Consider the following 19291-nt stretch of genomic DNA (forward strand, 5'->3'; position numbering starts at 1 on the left):
CTGCCAGAACAGCGCTGCCTGGAGACTGATAATGTGGGCCTTTCATCCCTTTTCACTCATACTGTATCACTGCCAATTTGTTTTTTATGCGGCTGGCCAGCCTGAGGCTATAAAAGCCTTGTAAGACATAAGTGCAATTATAGTCCTGGAGTCAAATGAATTGGACAAATCCAATAGCACAGCTCTGTCCCCACTCTGCAAACCCCTACAGCAGTTAGATTAGCTGTGAAAAATCTAATCTAGCTAGAGCTAACAAATTTCTGCAGTGAAGGATCAAGAGTTCAGTATGGGGTTGCAACCAGATTGCAGAATTGAAAAAGTCCCCCCATGATAGGGGCAGAAGAGAGCATGAATCACTTTAGAATTTTGCAGCTCATTTTTAAGCTGTTAGGGACAATTTAGTTAGAATAAGACAAGGAACTGTGGGCTGCTGTTACTGTGACTGATTTTTGGTCTAGCTGTGAGACATCCTGATAAAGAGAGTTTATCGCTAATGATGCTAAATCTTGAAGCTGCAAAAGGTATCAGCTGAATTTTGATTATTACAGTAGGGAATCTTTCAAGCAGGCCAAGCCTTGGAACATTATATAAAGCATGGCATTTTATCAAGAAAACATGTCTTTTCTCAAAAAAACCAATCCTATTTAAAAAATATTTTATATGTAAAATCTACCTTTTAACAAAACAGTTTTCGGTCATAAGAAAAATCAGAGAATATGGTGAAGCATTTGCATAGTGACAATTTGCAATGTACTGCAAATAAAAAAGATGTGCAAGCCCAGCTTAGGGTCCTGGTAAGCTACACTACAGTCTCACATACTAGTGAGCTCTTAAGGGCAGAGTTCCCTTCACTAAGAGCTGCAGCCAGGGGAAGCCACTGAGGCCCAACCTAGAGGCCTAGAGGCAGCTCCTCCAAGGCCGGTGGGAACCAGCATGTGGCCAGTGCCTCTGGCTGCTGCACTTCCCACCCGCCCCCAGGCCATTACAGCATGCAGGGTTGGGGGAGTGAAAGGCTGTTGAGGTTTTTGAATGCAAATTGTGCTTTGTATATCTCAGACACTTGATCTCTATGAAAGTTGTCTGTGATTGGGCTGAGGTTCAAGTTTTGATTTCTCACATGCGCTGCTGCCCACCATGTACATGAACACCTCAGAGATATTGTAGGTTTGGTTCCAGACCACCGCAAAGAAGCGAATATCATAATAAAGTGAGTCATACAAATTTTTGTGTATGCTGGTTTTCCAGTGCATGTAAAAGTTGTTTACACTATAACTATAGTCTATTAAGTATGTAGTGGTATGATGTCTAAAAAAACAATGTATATACCTTAATTAAAAAACACTTTATTGCTAAAGAATGCTAACAATCATCTGAGCCTTCAGCAAGTTAAAATCTTTTTGCTGGTGGAGGGTCTTGCCTTGATGTTGATAGCTGCTGCTGACTGATTAGGGTGGTGATTGCTGAAGGCTGAGCTGGCTGAGGCAATTCCTTAAAATAAGACAACAATGAATTTTACCACATCTACTCTTTCTTTCATGAAACATTTCTCTGGAGCATGCAATGCTGTTTGATATCATTTTACCCATGGTAGAACTTCTTTCAAAATTGCAGTTAATCCTCTCAAACCCTGCTGCTACTTTATCACCTAAGTTTATGAAATATTCAAAATCCTTTAGTGTCATTTCAACAATGTTCATAACATCTTCACCAGGAATAGATTCCATCTCAAGAAACCACTTTCTTTGCTCATCCGAATAAGAAGCAACGCCCTATCCATCCAAGTTTTATCATGACATTGAAGCAATTCAGTCACATTTTCAGGCTCTACTTCTAATTTTAGTTCTCTTGCTACTTCCACCACATCTGCAGTTACTTCCTCAAATGAAGTCTTGAATCTTTCAAAGTCATCCATGAAGGTTGGAATCAACCTCTTCCAAATTCCTGTTAATGTTGATATTTTGACCTCTTCCCATGAATCACAAATGTTCTTAATGGCATCTGGAATAGTAAATCCTTTCCAGAAGGTTTTCAATGTACTCTGCCCAGATCCATCAGAGTAATTATTATCTATGGCAGCTATAGCCTTATGAAACATGGTTCTTAAATAACGAGACCTGAAAATAGAAATTATTCCTTGATCTGTGGGCTGCAGAATGGATGTTGTGTTAGCAGGCATGAAAACAACACTCATCTCCTTGTACATCTCCATCAGAGCTCTTGGGTGACCAGGTGCATTGTCAATGAGCAGTAATATTTTGAAAGGATCTCTTTTTCTGAGTGGTAGGTCTTAACGGTGGGCTTAAAATCTTCAGTAAACCATGAGATAAGCAGATGTGCTGTTATCTAGCCTCTGTTGTTCCATTTATAGAGCACAGGCGGGTCAATTCAGCACCATTCTTAAAGGCCCTAGGATTTTCAAAATGGTAAATGAGCACTGGCTTCAACTTAAAGTTACCAGCTGCAGTAGCCCTTAACAAGAGAGTCAGCCTGTCCTTTGATGCTTTGAAGGCCAGGCATTGACTTCTTCTCTCTAGTTATGAAAGTCCTAGATGCCATCTTCTTCCAACAGAAGGTTGTTTTGTCTACATTGAACATCTGTTGTGCAGTGTAGTTACCTTCATTAATGATCTTAGCTAGATCTTCTGGATAACTTGCTACAGCTTCTACATCAGCATTTGCTGTTTCAGCTTGTACTTTTATGTTATGGAAATGGCTTCTTTCCTTAAATCTTATGAACCAACTTCTGTTGTTTCAAACTTTTCTTCTGCAGCTTCTTCACCTCTCCCTCTCTCAGCCTTCATAGAATTGAAGAGAGTTAGGGCCTTGCTCTGGATTAGGTTTTGGCTTAAGAGAATGTTGTTGGTTTGATCTGTCTAGACTGCTTAAACTTTCTCCCTAACAGCAATAAGGCTGTTTTGTTTTCTTATCATTCATGTGTCTACTGGAGTAGCACTTTTAATTTTCTTCCAGAACTTTTCCTTTGCATTACAACTTCGCTATTTGATGCAACAGGCCTGGCTTTCAGCTTATCTCAGCTTTCAACATGCCTTCCTCACTAAGCTTAATCAATTCTAGCTTTTGATCTAAAGTGAGAGATGTGCCATGCTTCCTTTTACTTGAACACTTTGGGGCCACTGTAGGGTTATTAGTTGGCCTAATTTCAATATTGTTTTGCCTCAGGGAATCAGGAAGCCCAAGGAGAGGGAAAGAGATGAGGAATGGCAAGGGTGGAGCAGTCAGAACACATATAACACTTATCGATTAAGTTCACCATCTTAGATGAGTGTAGTTTGTGGTGCCCCCAAACAATTATAACAGTAACATCAAAGATCACTGATTGCAGACCACTATGACAAATATAATAAAGAAAAAGTTTGAAACATTGCAAGAACGACCAAAACGTGAAAGAGACACAAAGTGAGCACCTGCTGTTTGGAAAAAATGGCACCAAAGACTTGCTTGATGCAGGGTTGCCAGAAACCTTCAATTTGTAAAAAAAGGCAATATCTGCGAAGAGTAAAGTGAAGTGCAATAAAACAAGGTGTGTCGTTGATACATAGTTCAGATGCCTGTGGCTGCAGTGATGAAAAGTAAAACTGCGGAAACAAGAAATGAGGCTGGTGCAGTGAGGCCCTGAGGCCCTTCAGCCAATATAAATCATCTGGCTAACAGGGCAGCAGAAGAAAGAATCAATTAGACCAGTGGGCAATGATGAGGGCTAATGGTCAGAGATATCTTACCAGGCATCGTGCTAAGCAATTTTATAGGAATTATCTCATTTACTTCACTTAACTACCCTGTGGCATAGGCTGTATTTTAAATCCCATTTAATAGACGGAAAACTGGGGGCACAGGCTGGTGAAATAACTGAATACACACTTCAGCCCAGCTGCGCCTATCTTCAGGGCCTGGCTATACCCACGACATTAGACTCCCCAGGTACCACCTTTAGTCAGCATCTGAGGTGTTGTCCTTAGTCCCTCGCATCTGTGTGGTAGGAAGAGAGTGGGTGTGAGGCTGGGATCCTAGCTCACCTCTAGCTCACCTGCTGCCAGGTGAGTGCAAATCTCAGTTGCTCTGAGACTCTTCCAGGTAAGAAACCTGGAAACTTACAGAAGTGGATCTGATTATGAGGCTTCCTTCCCAGACTAAATTCCTCCTCTACTAAGGTGCTCCTCACTTCTAACCCAGGGTCATCTGAGGTGAACAGGGCAGGTTGGAAAGTACAGGGCCATGTTCCCCTGGGGGCCTTTCCTCAGGCATGGATGAGGTTTCCCTTGAGTTCTAGGGAAACTGACCGCAGGGCAAGCTGAAGGAGAGTGAAAGCTAAGCGGCAACACTGCGACTGCTGGCCAGCAGCGCACCTGCACTTGCCGCTGACAGACGTTGCCAAATCGTCCCACAGCAAGCCTGAGAGTGGCCTGCTTTCCCAGAGCCCCACTGTACAGGGTCATTGCATCTTGTGACCTTTGACAACCTGTGAGGTCAAAAATGTTATTTTCTGTCAGGTAATATCCATGTGAGGGAAGATCCAAAAGCAAAAACATTTAAGATCCTTCCTTTCCCTGCTCCTTAACCTCAGGATTTAAGGCTCAAATGATCGATTCCTTCTCATGTATTTCTTTCCCTAGTTTGTGCCAAACTGGATATTTTAGGTTAACCACGACTGTAGCCTGAGGAAGAGCCACACAGACGTTGAGTCCAGAGGAAATCGGTCTCAGTGAGTTCCATGCCCTGGTCTTTGTCCAGTCCTAGGAGAGCCTCACCTACAAGCCACAGCCACTAAGAATGGCCCCCAAGGAGGCCTCTTACCTTTTTGGTGAGTGAGTCATCTGAGTCTGATGGCATCCGAGTAGAAACGTGGAAAATCACTTCCACGGTCGAGGTAGCGTAGTAAGGGGCCGTCTGCCCAGTGCTGCCATTGCGCTGAAGGCCACCCATGAACCCACAGTGGGTTGAGAGATCCACCTAGCAGAGACCACAGAGGAAAGGGTGAGGCTCAAACATGAGCTGTTCTTATTTACTAAGCAGGAATGTGGATTTTTAAAAAACTGTTTTCATTTTTTATATCTTTCTTTCTGATTACAAACAAATATAATACAAAGTTGGAGAAAATTAAAATATTAAAGAAATAAAGAACATTAAAAATGAAAGTGCTCCATATTCCTACCAACTGAAAAAAAAACCAACAAAATTTTGGTATGTATTTCTCTTTTCTCCTTCCTATACATATGTGTGTGTGTGTGTATTGATGTATCTGTGGTGTTTTCTGCTTTCTCAAACCATAAGGAGCCCTCAAAGGAGTGTTTCTCTAAGACGCTGGGTTAAGGGGTACAGATACTAAACAATTTAGCAGCCATTGCTAAACTGCCTGTCAAAGGGCTATTCTACTTTTACCATTGCCAAAAGTCTATGAGTCATAATTCCTTTTAAAGTTATGGCATAAGTGTTCACTTCCTAGTTAGTGACTTAATCCAAATTTTTTTTTTACCCGTCAGAAATTAATATTCTTTCAGTAAAGTATTCTTAACATACATGAAAGAAAAAAATAGAAGAATTTCTTCCGTGCCAAATACAATCAACATATACTCTGAATTAATGTCTTTTCTTAAAATGCTAGTAAAGTATGATTTAAAAATATATTAGTTAAACAATATATTCTAAGACAAATTAGGACTAACTTTATTCATGAAAACAATGATTTACTGGAAGTGCAGTATATCATTTAACTCTTAATATCATCATCATAACTCTTTTAGACTAAAACCTACTTGACTTTTTAGAAAGTACAGTCATGACCTTGATGCACTCTTACCCTGTCCCATCTCTATGTCAGTTTCTTGCTAGCACTAAATCTCAAAGGCACCCAAAGAGTTTCCCACAGCACAGATAACTGAGAAACTCAAACAAAAGTAATAACAAATAAGAAAATTATTTTAGATACGTTGATTTTCATTTTAACTACTCTGAATTCTTTCAGATCCTAGGGATAAATTTTCTTTTACACATATGTTCCTGGGAGACAGGTGTATGTGCATGTGTGTGTATAAATGTATACATGTCTGTATGTCAAAGTATCATTTAATAAAGAAAAAAAATAAACTTTTTCAATGTTGATCATCCTGGGATCTTAGGGAAACAGGTTGATAGCTAAACCATCATGGCTACCACATTCTATTTTTGTTGCAACTTTGACTTCATCCAACTCTTTTTTCATCTTTTCACCCACGAAGTCATTCATTTCTTCTTCAATTTTCATATGTGGCCAAAGCCATTGCTTCTCTGTCCACAGCTGTCTTCTCTTACTACAAACTACCTATGGCTGGGTAAGCCCATCTGACTATTTAGTTCCGATAAGCAAATAAAAATATTAAGAGGAAAGTTAAGAGGAAACAAATGTTCATGGATAAAGTACTGAAAAATAACTAATAGAAGATGTCAAATTCAATAAGTTCTTCAATTCCAGATCTCTACTCATGCTATATTTGTACATAAAACATATATAAAAACTTATACAATGCCTAGTTTGGACACTTCCTACTACTAGTCAGTAAGCACCTGCTGAATGAAATTCATTACCTCCCATCCAAGTCCAGCAACAAAATCTTCATATGCTTGGCTTCCTCTTTCATTGGAGAGGATTGAACACTTGTCTTCTTGACCTTCCGCAATATAAAACACTGCGATTTTGTGTGTCTCACGGCTGTAAATTTTTAATTTAAAGGAGTTAGAAGTTTTATGCATAAAATTTTATTTTACCACTACCACCAGCTCTTACTACTGAACTTACATTTACTGAGAACTAGTTTACTAGGGGTCAGTTACTGTTTTAAGATGATTTGATACATGATCTCATTTACTCTTTGAAACTGCTCTAATAAAATGAATATTATTACCATAACCTCCCTTTTAAAAGTGGTTGAAAAGAGGCACAGAAGATTAAACAAAAAGCACACACAGCAAGCAAGAGACTGGGAATTGTAACAGGGCAGTCTGCCTTCTGAGACCACACCTTCTGACATAAGATATACTGAACAGCATATTAGAGCACACCATTTGGCAAGTTCTGTTTCTGGTAAAGAATGTATTTCATAGCATGCCAGTCAAATAGGTATCAGTTGTAACTAGGTCTATGTGACTGCCCACATTTCACTTTCTACACTTTGAAGTAGGGCTAGCGGGTGGTTCCTTGGTTAGAATTGTAAGATATGATGACACGACTTTACAAGAAACAGAAACTTCTTCCAAGCAGAGCACACTTAGTTATTTTCTTCATGAATGGGTGTACCAACCCTGTCCTCTGACTATTCTGAAAGTGCCTGGTAGGGTGGACAGCTATCTAGGGAAACTTCTTTTGGTCATATAAAACCTTCATCTGTTTGCTCCATGATAGATTTTGGGTACACTGTTAAATCAAGCAAACAACAGGTGCACTTTGAGGAAAGGAGTCCTGCATTTTTCCCTTTTGTACATCTAGTGTATTCCTTCGCACATAGTAGGTGTTCAGTCATATCTCTGTTAAACTGCCCAGAGATATGATACTATATTTGAATGCATTAATAATACATTTCTATAAATTATACCCTAGAGTAAATGGACAAAATAGCTGAACTTAAGCAATTTGGTGACAGTTTAGAGATGAAAACACTGTTATTATTAATGCAGAGCTTTAATCAAGAATTACTCATTTCACAGCCCAATCATCCAAGAGTTTTATTACAGTCTTTATTTTTTTAAAGTTTAGATTACCACTTCCAGAGCAGTTCTACCCTTCTCCTTTTTTTTTCCTTTTTGCATTACAGTCTGAAAAATCTCATATGAAAAACTATCAAGTGCTTAAACAATACAGAAATGTTTGCAATGTCTAATTGTTTAACATCTCAACATTGTAATCTGATTAGACATCCATATTGGTAGAGCTGGGCTCCATATTTTAGCAAATTCTCTAATACATCCTTCTGCATGAGTTATTTCTCTACTTAAGCAGAAATAATTGACCCTCAACTAAAAAGTTATCTATATAACTGGAAAAGGAGTGGTCTCTCCTTCTGTTTATTTAGATAGCTTATTCATTTCACCCTGTAGTTTACATGTAATAACATACTTGGAAGAAGAATTAGAAAATACCGTAAAAAAATAAAAGAATAAAAATCAGTTGTAATTTCAACATATAAGCAAATATTATAACATAGCTGTTAGCATTTAAGGATGCATTTTTGTATACAAATGAGAGAAGCTACTAAATTCTGTTTTGCAACTGACTTTTTCACTTAAAATATTTGTGAATACTTTTTATTGTGGTAAAATATACATATCATAAAATTCACTATTTCAACCATTTTTGATTATAAATACTTCTATACCATGTGCTTCTACAACAAAGTTATTAATGGTTGTAGAACATTCCATTATGTTAATACACCATATCCCAAATCCTCATGTAGCTTGCTTTCATTTTTAAAGATATTTTCACATTATCTAAAGACAATCTTTATAATCTTTTTAATATTTTCATAATCTCTTTTCACATATTAAAAAGAATTTAATGTATCTTTAAAATAAATTCATAGAAGAATAATTTCTTGGTCCTTGACCATTTTTAAGGTTTTTGATACATACTGTCCTGCTGACACCAGAAGGTTGGACATTCTGAACAACCCAATCAGAACTGGTAAGAAGAAAGGATGTGTATGGTGATGGATCTGAGGGGGCCAATGCTCTAGTAAAGACCTCGTGCTCTCAGACAGGCAGAAATTTGTCCTCATGTTATAAAGAGCCCTGAAACTGCCACACCATTGATGGCCCTGAGCAACAGGCAGGGAACACCAACTCCCTAGAATCTGACTAGCCTACTGCAAGAGCTGTAAAAATTTCAGGGCTTAGATAATAACAGAAATCATAACTGTCTCTTTCAACAAAAGGAGAAAGAAATATAGTTACTCAATTTCTATCTGCAGCTCTTTCTACATATTTAAAAGTCCTCAGCATTTAATTTTTCTTTGTTCTATAGACTTTACATATATAACAACAATCTCAGGTTTATCTGAAATGTTTCTGTTTATTCTCCTTAAAGTCTAAGCTTTTCCCATTGCAGCTGCTCACGGGTCCTTGAGTCCTCATTAACTCAAAGTGGGAGCACAAGAGAGCTAAGCCGGAATGACGGAATGACCCACGGGGTGTGAGGAAAGATGACCTTTAGTTGTAAACATTCATCAGATTTCACATCCTCCAAAATGTTAGCACCGCAGAGAGCCTGCTAGGATGCAGAAGCTATATCTGGCCTTATTAGAGCCAGGCTTTTGAAATGGTAATTAGCAACATCAACAGCACTTCACATCCATAAGAAGCACAACCAATGCATGAAGGAGCAGGTAATTCAGGAACACACATACATAAAATCAACAATTTCCCCTTCCTTACTACAATGCATTTTTCTTTCTGATTAGGAATAGAACAGAATAGCTCAGGTTCCTTGTGCTGTCACATTAAAAAGCCAAACAAAAAGGAAAACATGATTTTAACATCCACCTCACCATGCAGTGCCAAGAAGACAATTATATTTAAAAGAAGAGCCCATTGAGATTTGTATGCATGCTGATCACAGTACTTACATCTTTGCTAACTTTACAGTATATAGACCATAGTTGCAAGATAGTCTCTACTTTTCCAAAAAACATGTTAAGAAGGAACTATACATCGACAGCAGTGAGATAAATTGGTATCCAAAATAAACAGAAATGTCCTAACTGAAAGTTGAGAGACAAGGTATGTTTTTACCTGCTACATGATCAATATGAAGAGTCCCAGACTTATTTTTAGTTTCTTCAGAAAGAACCTTGAAAATATCCTTCACCGTAAAATAAGTTGATACCCTTTTGATGTCAAGAGGACACTAAATCCAGGAGTTGGGGTTTTAAGTAAAGGTTAATTAACAGGCAGAAGACTGGATTCAAACCCATATTTTACTGCAACAGTGCCCATGGGGCTAATTCAATTGTACCTCAAGCAACTAAAGCATATTAACACTCAAAGTGGCCACAATTACAAGATATCAATGTATTCTTGAATGCTAAGAAGCATGGAATAATTCAGCATATGCTTGAAAAGCTGAGTTTGGAACCCAAATGCTGCTTCTTTAATATTGAACAGGAGGGCAAGGGAAGTGAATCCCTGAGTTCTTCAAAGAAATATCTCACAGAATTTCCACAGAGAACTGGGTCTGTTCCTCTAGAGAAGAGGAATCACAAAAATAATCGGGAAATGGGATCCAATAAAGGGCAATGTGAGAAATAGTGGCTTCAGATTTTTCACCTCTAATGAGTTTTTTTGAGACAGTGTCTTGCTCTCTCACCGGGGCTAGAGTGTAATGGTGGCATCTTAGCTCACTGCAACCTCAAACTCCTGTGCTCAAGCAATTCTCCTGCTTCCGCTTCCCGAGTAGCTGGAACTATAGGTGTGAACCACCACGCCCAGCTACTTTTTCTATTTTTTGTAGAGATGGGGGTCTCACTCTTTCTTAGGCTGGTCTCGAACTCCTAGCCTCAAGCCCTCAAGCAATCCTCCTGCTAGGATTACCAGCATGAGCCACTGCATCTGGCCCTCCAATAAGTTTTTAAAAATTATCTGAACTCAAATCTTTTACTCTAAGTTTCACTTGATGAATCAGGAAATAAAGACATTTAAAATGGCAATGGAGCTGTGGGCTTCTGGGAGAGGATGGTTCCTTTTCCCAGGTATAACTACAAGTGAACATTTTAATGCTGTATATTTCTTTTCTAAAAATCCTGTATATTTCTTGAAACTAAAATATTTATCACTCTTCAGAGAATAGTAAGGTCATCTAGAAGAAAAGACCCTCATATCTCCGTTTGCAGAGGGAACTGGGTTCAGAACAGCCATGCTGGCACACTCCCAAGACTCGGAAAACGTACACCAAATAGTTCAGGCCTCAATATGTGTGTAGCTGTAAGACGCTATAAGAGGTCCTAGGTGACTAGGGAGACAGGTGGTAAAGGTAGAAAAGTGAAGAAGAGAAAAGAAAAAAAAAGAAAGAAAGAAAGAAAAGGAAGGAAAACCTTTACCCCTCTGATTCCCATACAGTGGTCCATACAAATCAATCCATCTTGATACTAGATGCCTCTAGAAGGACACAGAGCTATGAGCAAGTTTAATATGATTTTACCTGTTCAGTCCTTAGTGCCATTACAAGAGGACCTTCTTAAAAAATCATCTTCCAAGTATTTAAAAGAAAATTCCAACTGGAATTTACAAGTTGTCAGGTATATACCCAGTTCAAGAATTCAAACCACCAAAGAAGAATCACAGTTGTAAAGGTGATATGCAAATAATAGTGACAAAAACCAATAGTTTGCTTAAAAATAAAATTTAAGCACGTGTGACCTTGAGTTTTAATCAAAACTGTAAAATAAACAACAAAGATAAGTTCACTATAAATGTGTGGATTTATTTCTGGGTTCTTTATTTTGTTCCATTGCTCTATGTGTCTGTTTTTATGCTAGTATCATGATGTTCTGCAGTATAATTTGAAGTTAGGTAATGTGATTCCTCCAGTTTTGTTCTTTTTTGCTCAGTATGGCTTTGGCTATTCTGGGTCTTTTGAGGTTCCATATAAATTTTAGGATTATTTTTTCTATTTCTGTGAAGAATGTCATTGGTATTTTGATGGGAATTGGACTGAATCTACAAACTGCTTTCAGTAATATGGATATTTTAACAATATTGATTCTTCTAATGCACTAGCATGGAATATCTTTCCATTTTTTTGTGTGCTCTTCAACTTCTTTTATTAATGTTTTATAGTTTTCATTATAGAGATCTTTCACTACTTTGGTTAAGCTTATTCCTAGGTATTTTATTTTATTTGTAGCTATGGTAAATAGGATTACTTTCTTGGTTTCTTTTTCAGATTGTTTACTGTTGGCATATAGAAATGCTACCGATTTTTGCATGTAGATTTTGTATCCTGCAACTTTACTGAATTATTTAAATCAGTTCTAATTTTTTTGTGTGTGGAGTCTTCAGGTTTCTCTAAATATAAGATCATATCATCTGCAAACTGGAATAATTTGACTTCTTCCTTTCCAGTTTGGATGCCATTTATTTCTTTCTCTTGTATGATTGCTCTAGTGAGAACTTTCAGTACTATATTGAATAACGGTGGTAAAAGTGGGCATTCTTGTCTTGTTCCAGATCTTACAGGAAAGGCTTTCAGTTTTTCCCCATTCAACATGATACTAGCCGAGAGTCTGTCATATATGGCTTTTATTGTGTTGAGGTGTTTCTTCTATACCCAGTTTTTTGAGAGCTTTTATCATGAAGGGATGTTGAATTGATGTTTTTTCAGCATCAGTTGAAATGATCATATGGTTTTTGCCCTTCAGTCTGTTGATATGATGTATCACACTGACTGATTTGCATACGTTGAACAATCCTTGCATCCCTGGGATGAATCCCACTTAATCATGATGAATAATCTTTTTAATGTATTGTTAAATTTGGTTTGCTAGTATTTTATTCAAGATTTTTGCATCTATGTTCATCAGTGATATTGGTCTATAGTTTTTTTTTTTTGTTGTGTCTTTGTCTGGTTTTGGTATTTGGGAGACATAGGGTTCGAATACTTTTGGGAGTATTCCCTCCTCTTTGATTTGTTGGAATAGTTTAAGTAGGCTTGGTATTAGTTCTTCTTTGAATACTTGTGAAGTATTGGGTCGTGGGCTTTTCTTTGATAGGAGACTTCTTATTATGGCTTCTATCTCATTACTTGTTATCGGTTTATTCAGGTTTTGAGTTTCTTTCTGGTTCAATCTTAGTAGGTTGTATATGTCTAGGAATTTTACCCATTTCTTCTAGGTTTTCCAATTTATTGACATAGTTGCTCACAGTAATCTCTAATGATCCTTTGAATTTCTGCACTATCAGTGGTAATGTCTCCTTTTTCATTTCTGATTTTTCTATTTGATTTATTTGGGTTTTCTTTTTTTTTTTAGTTAGTCTGGCTAAAAGATGTGTCAATTTTATCTTTTCAAAAAAAAAAAACTTTTCATTTCGTTGATCTTTTGTGGTTTTTTGTTTCAATTTCATTTATTTCTACTCTGATCTTTATTATTTCTTTTCTTCTACTAATTTTGGGTTTGGTTTGCTCTTATTTTTCTAGAACTTTGAGATAAATCCACACATCTATAGTGAATTTATCTTTGACAAAGTTGCCAAGGACACCCAGTGGGGAAAGGATAGTCTCTTCACTAAATGGTGCTGGGAAAGTGGATATTTGCATGCAGAACAATGAAATTAGACCCTTATCTCTCACCATATACCAAAATCAAATCAAAATGGATTAAAGACTTAAATATAACACCTGAAACTATGAAACTACTAAAAGAAAACATTGGGAAACACTTCAGAACATTGGTCTGGGCAGGGACTTCTTTAATAATACACTGAAAGCACAGGCAACCAAAGAAAAATTGGACAAATGGGATCACATTAAGCTAAAAGGATTCTGCACAGCAAAGAAAACAATCAACAAAATGAAGAGACAAGACATAGAATGGGAGAAAATATCTAAAAACTACCCATCTGACAAGGGATTAATAACTGGAATATATAAGGAGCTCCAACAACTCAATAGGAAAAAAATCAAATAATCCAATTAAAAATGGGCAAAGGATCTGAATAGACATTTCTCTAAAGAAGACATACAAGTGACCAACAGGTACATGAAAAAATGTTCAATACCATTAGTCATCAGAGAAATGTAAATCAAAACTACAAGATATCATCTCACTCAAGTTAAAATGGTTTTTATCAAAAAGACAGTCAATAATGAAAGCTGGCAAGAATGTGGAGAAAGGGGAACCCTTGTACACTGTTGGTGGGAATGTAAACTAGTGCAACTCCTATGGAGAACAGTATGGAGGTTCCTCAAAAAACTAAAAATAGAACTACAATATGACCCAGCAATCCCACTTCTAGGTATATATCCAAAAGAAGGGAATTCAGTATATTGAAAAAAGATATCTGCACTCCCAAGTTTACTGTAGCAGTATTCACAACAGCCAAGGTTTGGAATAAACTTAAGTATTGGTCAATGGATGAATGAATAAAGAAATTGTGATACATATACACAGTGGAATATTATATATCCATAAAAAATGAACTCCTGCCATTTGCAACAACATGGGTAGAACTGGAGAACATTAAGTGAAATAAGCCAAGCACAGAAAGACAAAACTCACATGTTCTCACTCATACGTAGAAGCTAAATATTAAAAACCATTGATCTCATGGAGACAGAGAGTAGAGTGATGGTTATTAGAGGCTGGGAAAGGTAGTAGGGAGGGAGGGGTAAAGTTGGGATGGTTAATGGGTACAAAAATATAGTAGACAGAATGAACAATATTTGACAGCACAACAAAGTGACTATCATCAACAAGTTATGGTATACTTTAAAATAACTAAAAGAGTGAAATTAGAATGTTCTTAACACAAAGAAATGATAAATGCCTGAGATGATGGATACCCCAATTGCACTAATTTGATTAATTCACTTTGTATGCCTATTTAAAAACATCACATGTACACTACAAATACACACAACTATTATGTACCCATAATAAAAAGTAAAAAGTTTTTAAAAATAAAATAAACAACAAAAACCATAACAAAGCCACCTAAATACATAAGATGGTGAAAGTATTTGCTCAGCAGGTCATAACTCATCACTATAAGTGCCAAGCAGGAGAACCTTATGCCTTAAAAGGGAAGCATGATAGTGGATGAATGAATGAATGATTGAATAAATGAAATAAAAAGCTCTAGTAATTTCCCAAATGCCACAAAAGGACTTGTCAAGATAAAGTAGGACTCTGTTATTTCCTTTCTTCCTCCTTGCTTCCTCAGCCAGCAACTGTACTACCCTCTAAAAACACATAGCTCAAAATATATTTAAAGATTTAGGACTTAAGAAAGAATAAGAAAAATGATATGAATAAAATATAGCATGAAGAGTTGAAAAGTAAACTTGAGGAAAACAATCTGAATTTTTTATTTAATAGCTGATGGAATATTAGGATATACTTAAGGATAAGAAAGGTAATAAAAGGGGAACAAAGTTGTTTTTTAAAAAAATCTAAAGATTAAGAAAGAAATTTATTCTTTTTCAAGACCTTTGAGCACTTGTTATATACCAAGTACTATACTTATTCTTGACTTAGATGGTTTTGGAAGCATAGTTCTACCCAGATAAAAACCTTTTCACTGTTGTGAGCTCATGTTTAGAAATGCTTTTGAGATTATATAGAAAATGGGTATATCTGAGAATTTGACTAGCTTTGGAGAATAAAGCTTATTAATGGAGTTAATTATCACAACACACTGGTTTTAACCCTTCCATCATTAAAAAGCCGAGAGTATAGAATGCCAGTGCCTTGGTGCACAGCATGGACTATGAAGTCAGACTCACTGGGCTTCAAATGATATGGTATGAGCAACCACAGGCCGTTTAACCTATGCAAACCTCTGTTTCCTCATTGAAAAAAGGTGGCTGCAGGGATCAAATGAAAACAAATATCTACTGGCTGCCACACAGAAAGATACTCAATCAAAAGCATAGATTAGCGGGGAGCACTAACCTCTTTTTAGTAGCAAATCTGAAAGTTTATCCCTCAAGGGTGAAAATAACGAAGGTATGGCATGTGCAGATGTCATCAGATTCTAGGTTATAGAACTACCCTTGGATGTCTCTGTAGGTATGTGCATTCCTGCAGCCACATGTGTTATCCAAACGTACCCAAAGACAAACAGGAAAAAAGGTTTGATATACTTTCACATACCACTGACGGGAGTCCAGATGTTTTAGCTCTCTCAATAATTTTGAATTCTTCTTCAACAGATGAAAATTCTTCCTATAAAGATAAACGGATAGAAAAAAATTGTGATCACAGATCAATTTTGCTGCTTTTCAATCAATCAATCAATAAACGTACCTATCACCCATCCATCTACCACCTCACTCACAAAAGATTTGTGATAGAAACCTACAGAATGAACTCCATCCTCCTTAAGACATATAAACACATAAAAATTCCACCACATCCCATTACTATCCAGAGATACCAATGGCCCTGTGGCTCTGAGTGTGTGACTTGTGTGCATGTGCCTGTGTTTCTGTTTTCATTGTCAGCTTTTCTGTGAATCTCTTTTTCCCCCACTTCTATCCTTAAAAACTCCACTCCATTATCAGCATCCAGCTCAAATCTACCTTCTTTCATAAAGTCTTTTCCATTGTCCTGCACTTCCCATAGGATTTAGTCGTTGCTCTTCAACTCATTTGTCATTCTATCCTTTATCACAGTTGTAACAAGTCTACTTCCCTCATCAGACCTAAGGTTAGACTGTGGCTTAGTCACCTTTGTAGTACAGCTGCTTTCTGCATGAAGGTAGAAATAATAATGGACAGAACACTAATTAAACACACACACACACACACACACACACAGAGAAAATGCTTGATACCCTTTAAAATATCCAACAGATGTTTGCAATTCAATCTGTATACCAGTACAGCACAATTAGTTTCATTTCTAGCTTAAATTTAGCAGCAGAAAATAAGGTGTAAATGTTGAAATAGAGAAAATTCTACATTTGTTTTCTTCTTCCTCAACTGCAAATTGATTAAGAGAAAAACCACATGAAAATGATGATAAAATAAATTAAGGACTAGTGTGGATTGTTACCTTCTGTCCCATGAATTCATTCCCAAGTCATCGAGCAACAACCTGCAGAAATAAAAGGGTCCTTGGGGCTCCACTGGTGAGGGCTGCCCTTGGCTGGTGACTTTCATTGAAGAATCAGAGTTACATCTCTGGACGTACTCATCTTCCTGAGCACTTTGGCGCAAAATGACCTCAATGATTTCCTTCTCTTGGTCACAGTTCATTCCACGTGGGGGTGGGGAAGGCTCATTTAGATTTAGCTGTGATGGTAAAAGGCATTCAGGACTTGTGTGGCCAATGTTTTCAAGTAATTTGTCAAGGACATCATCTCCCTCCTCAATTTGAGAAAAATCTTTCTGAGCTCCAACTGTGTGATTATGCCAGCCCGAAATCAGAAATGAAAGATTTCTTCCACTGGGTGTGAAGCAGCCTTCCAAAGGTCCATATAAAACCTTACCATCCCAAGAATACTTCCCTGAGATATCCCTCACGATCACTCTCACATCGGAGAGGGCGCCCACTGGTGATCTGCCTGCTGGTCCTTCCGTGGGCGTCTGAAGGTAGGAGATAAGGGTGCTATCATTAAAGACAAACAGCTGCAGGTTCGGGCTCCTGAACACCTCGGAGGACAGCTCAGAACCTTCCACATGGGCATTATCATGGTTCTCGCTGACAAGGCTGTGCAGCATGGCAGGGCCCCCGCTGAGGGGGTAGTGCCCCAGGTGGTTCACCAGGTGGGCCATTACCATTCGGGCAGTCAGAGGGATCAACTCCAAACTTCTTCTCTTCTTCTCTGTAAACAGCAGTCAAGAAACATAAAGAGGCAGTAGTGAATAAAGATTAAAACTGAACCCCATCAGATTTTAGTCTATACTTAGAATGTCTGATTTTTTAAGTCTGAGAATTTTTTCACCCCATTTTCTTTTTTGACACTAGTTCTATTTCAATTTAAAAGCACCATTTAAATAGATTGCTGAAAGAATCAATTTCCATGAAGATTTCATTCTGAAAGGGGCATTTAAAAATCTGTAGATACAGCTATAAACAAAAGAGAAATATCTCTGTCCTTAAAGAGGTGACAGTTCAGAGAGCACTGGTGAGGACAAAAACTGTAGTCAGAGGGGTGGCCGGGGGCTTGGGGAGTGGACCAGATAGGTTACCTTGCTCCCCTAAGTAGGGTAAAGGTAGACCTGATTAAAAAAAAAAAATGGATCAAGCTTGTGACTGCTAAAATATATTTCAAGCAATTTGTTTAGTAATCATTGTGACAATTTATATTTTGTTGTTAGGACATTTTAAATATTTAAGAGAATCTGACATAATAATTATTCATGGAAATACTTAGAAGGCTTTAACCAAATTTGTAGTTGATAATTAAATGCTCAAGAGAAAATGATTTGTAAATTTTTAATACTTAAAATGTATAGGAAGACTTTGACAAGAGTATGTATAAAATGGGCCTTGTAAAATGAGGTATAAGGAAGAGGCAGATAAACTAAATCTGTAAGTATGTATTGAAATGACTACTTCAGCTTGAGAATAGTTAGGAAAGTTTTAATCTGCTAAATTTATAAAAACATGCATTAATTAAGAGCAAGTGAAAAACTTTTTAATTTTAACAAAAAATACTAAATATTTAAATAAACTAAGATTTATAATTTGAGCTTAAAGCTTTAGGAATACTTGGTTCTAATTCACAACATGAAAAACTAAATACTAATTAAAATGTAAATAACTTTAAGTATGCTTTCTCATGCTAAATACCCTCCCTAGACATGAAAAATCCTAACAACTTACTTATAACACACCAATTTTGTGATGTATATATCCTAGAAAGAAACAAGCAAATCCCAGAAACTACCAAATTCTGAATAATGACTAAGGAGAACAAGATTATCCTGAGTTTTCTTGGATTTCTTAATTTTTTCTTTTGAATGAATAAGAAATCATCTACATTCACTAATGCAAAATAAAATTTCATATCAAAAAACTCATTTTGTAGAAGCAGGTCATCTACATCTATCTGTCTCTGAAATTAAGCTCTTCTTCCCCAACCCCAGTAGAAGCATGTATGATTTCTACACAACTAAGAAATTTAATGCCCAAATTTATTATTTATTTATTTTTGGACTATCACACTCAGTTTAATATATAAGTTCCACACTAAATCATGCACCTTTAAATATTAATTTCTAAAACAAATAAATGAATGGTAGCAGATACTAAAGGCTGAAGAAGAATGTATAGGAAGGTAAACAAAAAACATTTGCTTTTATCAATAAAATAGCTAGGTTTACTTCAAAGAATTACTGAGTACCAGGTACAGCACAAAGAACTCAAGATGTAAGGGTGAACAAGACAGGCAGGATCGCTGTCCTTATGGAGCTTAGAGTCTGGTGGGGATGTGAGATTACCATACTTACTTGTATGATGAATGGTAGGACAGTAATAGAGGTTACTGGGAAACCTACAAGACAGGGGCCCAACCTGTTTAGGGAGTCCCAGAAGCTGCTCATAAATGTAATGCTTAACAGCACAGACTGTGACTCTCAGAG

At 37.0% G+C, this 19291-nt stretch overlaps 1 protein-coding gene across 3 annotated transcripts in view; it reads right to left on the bottom strand.

Moving 5' to 3' along the window:
* RALGAPA2 (Ral GTPase activating protein catalytic subunit alpha 2) overlaps positions 1 to 19291 on the bottom strand; it is a 316728-nt gene that overhangs the window by 112714 nt on the left and 184723 nt on the right. For all 3 annotated transcript variants that reach the window (XM_045529190.1, XM_045529188.1, XM_045529189.1), the window contains exons 32-35: positions 16758 to 17529; positions 15855 to 15926; positions 6580 to 6703; positions 4813 to 4968 (exon numbers count right to left, since the gene is read on the bottom strand). In XM_045529190.1, coding sequence (XP_045385146.1) covers positions 4813 to 4968; positions 6580 to 6703; positions 15855 to 15926; positions 16758 to 17529 — 1124 coding nt within the window. The remainder of the gene's footprint in view (positions 1 to 4812; positions 4969 to 6579; positions 6704 to 15854; positions 15927 to 16757; positions 17530 to 19291) is intronic.

This window comes from Lemur catta, chromosome 17, assembly GCF_020740605.2.
Source record: "Lemur catta isolate mLemCat1 chromosome 17, mLemCat1.pri, whole genome shotgun sequence".
In the NCBI taxonomy this organism is placed as follows: Eukaryota; Metazoa; Chordata; class Mammalia; order Primates; family Lemuridae; genus Lemur; species Lemur catta.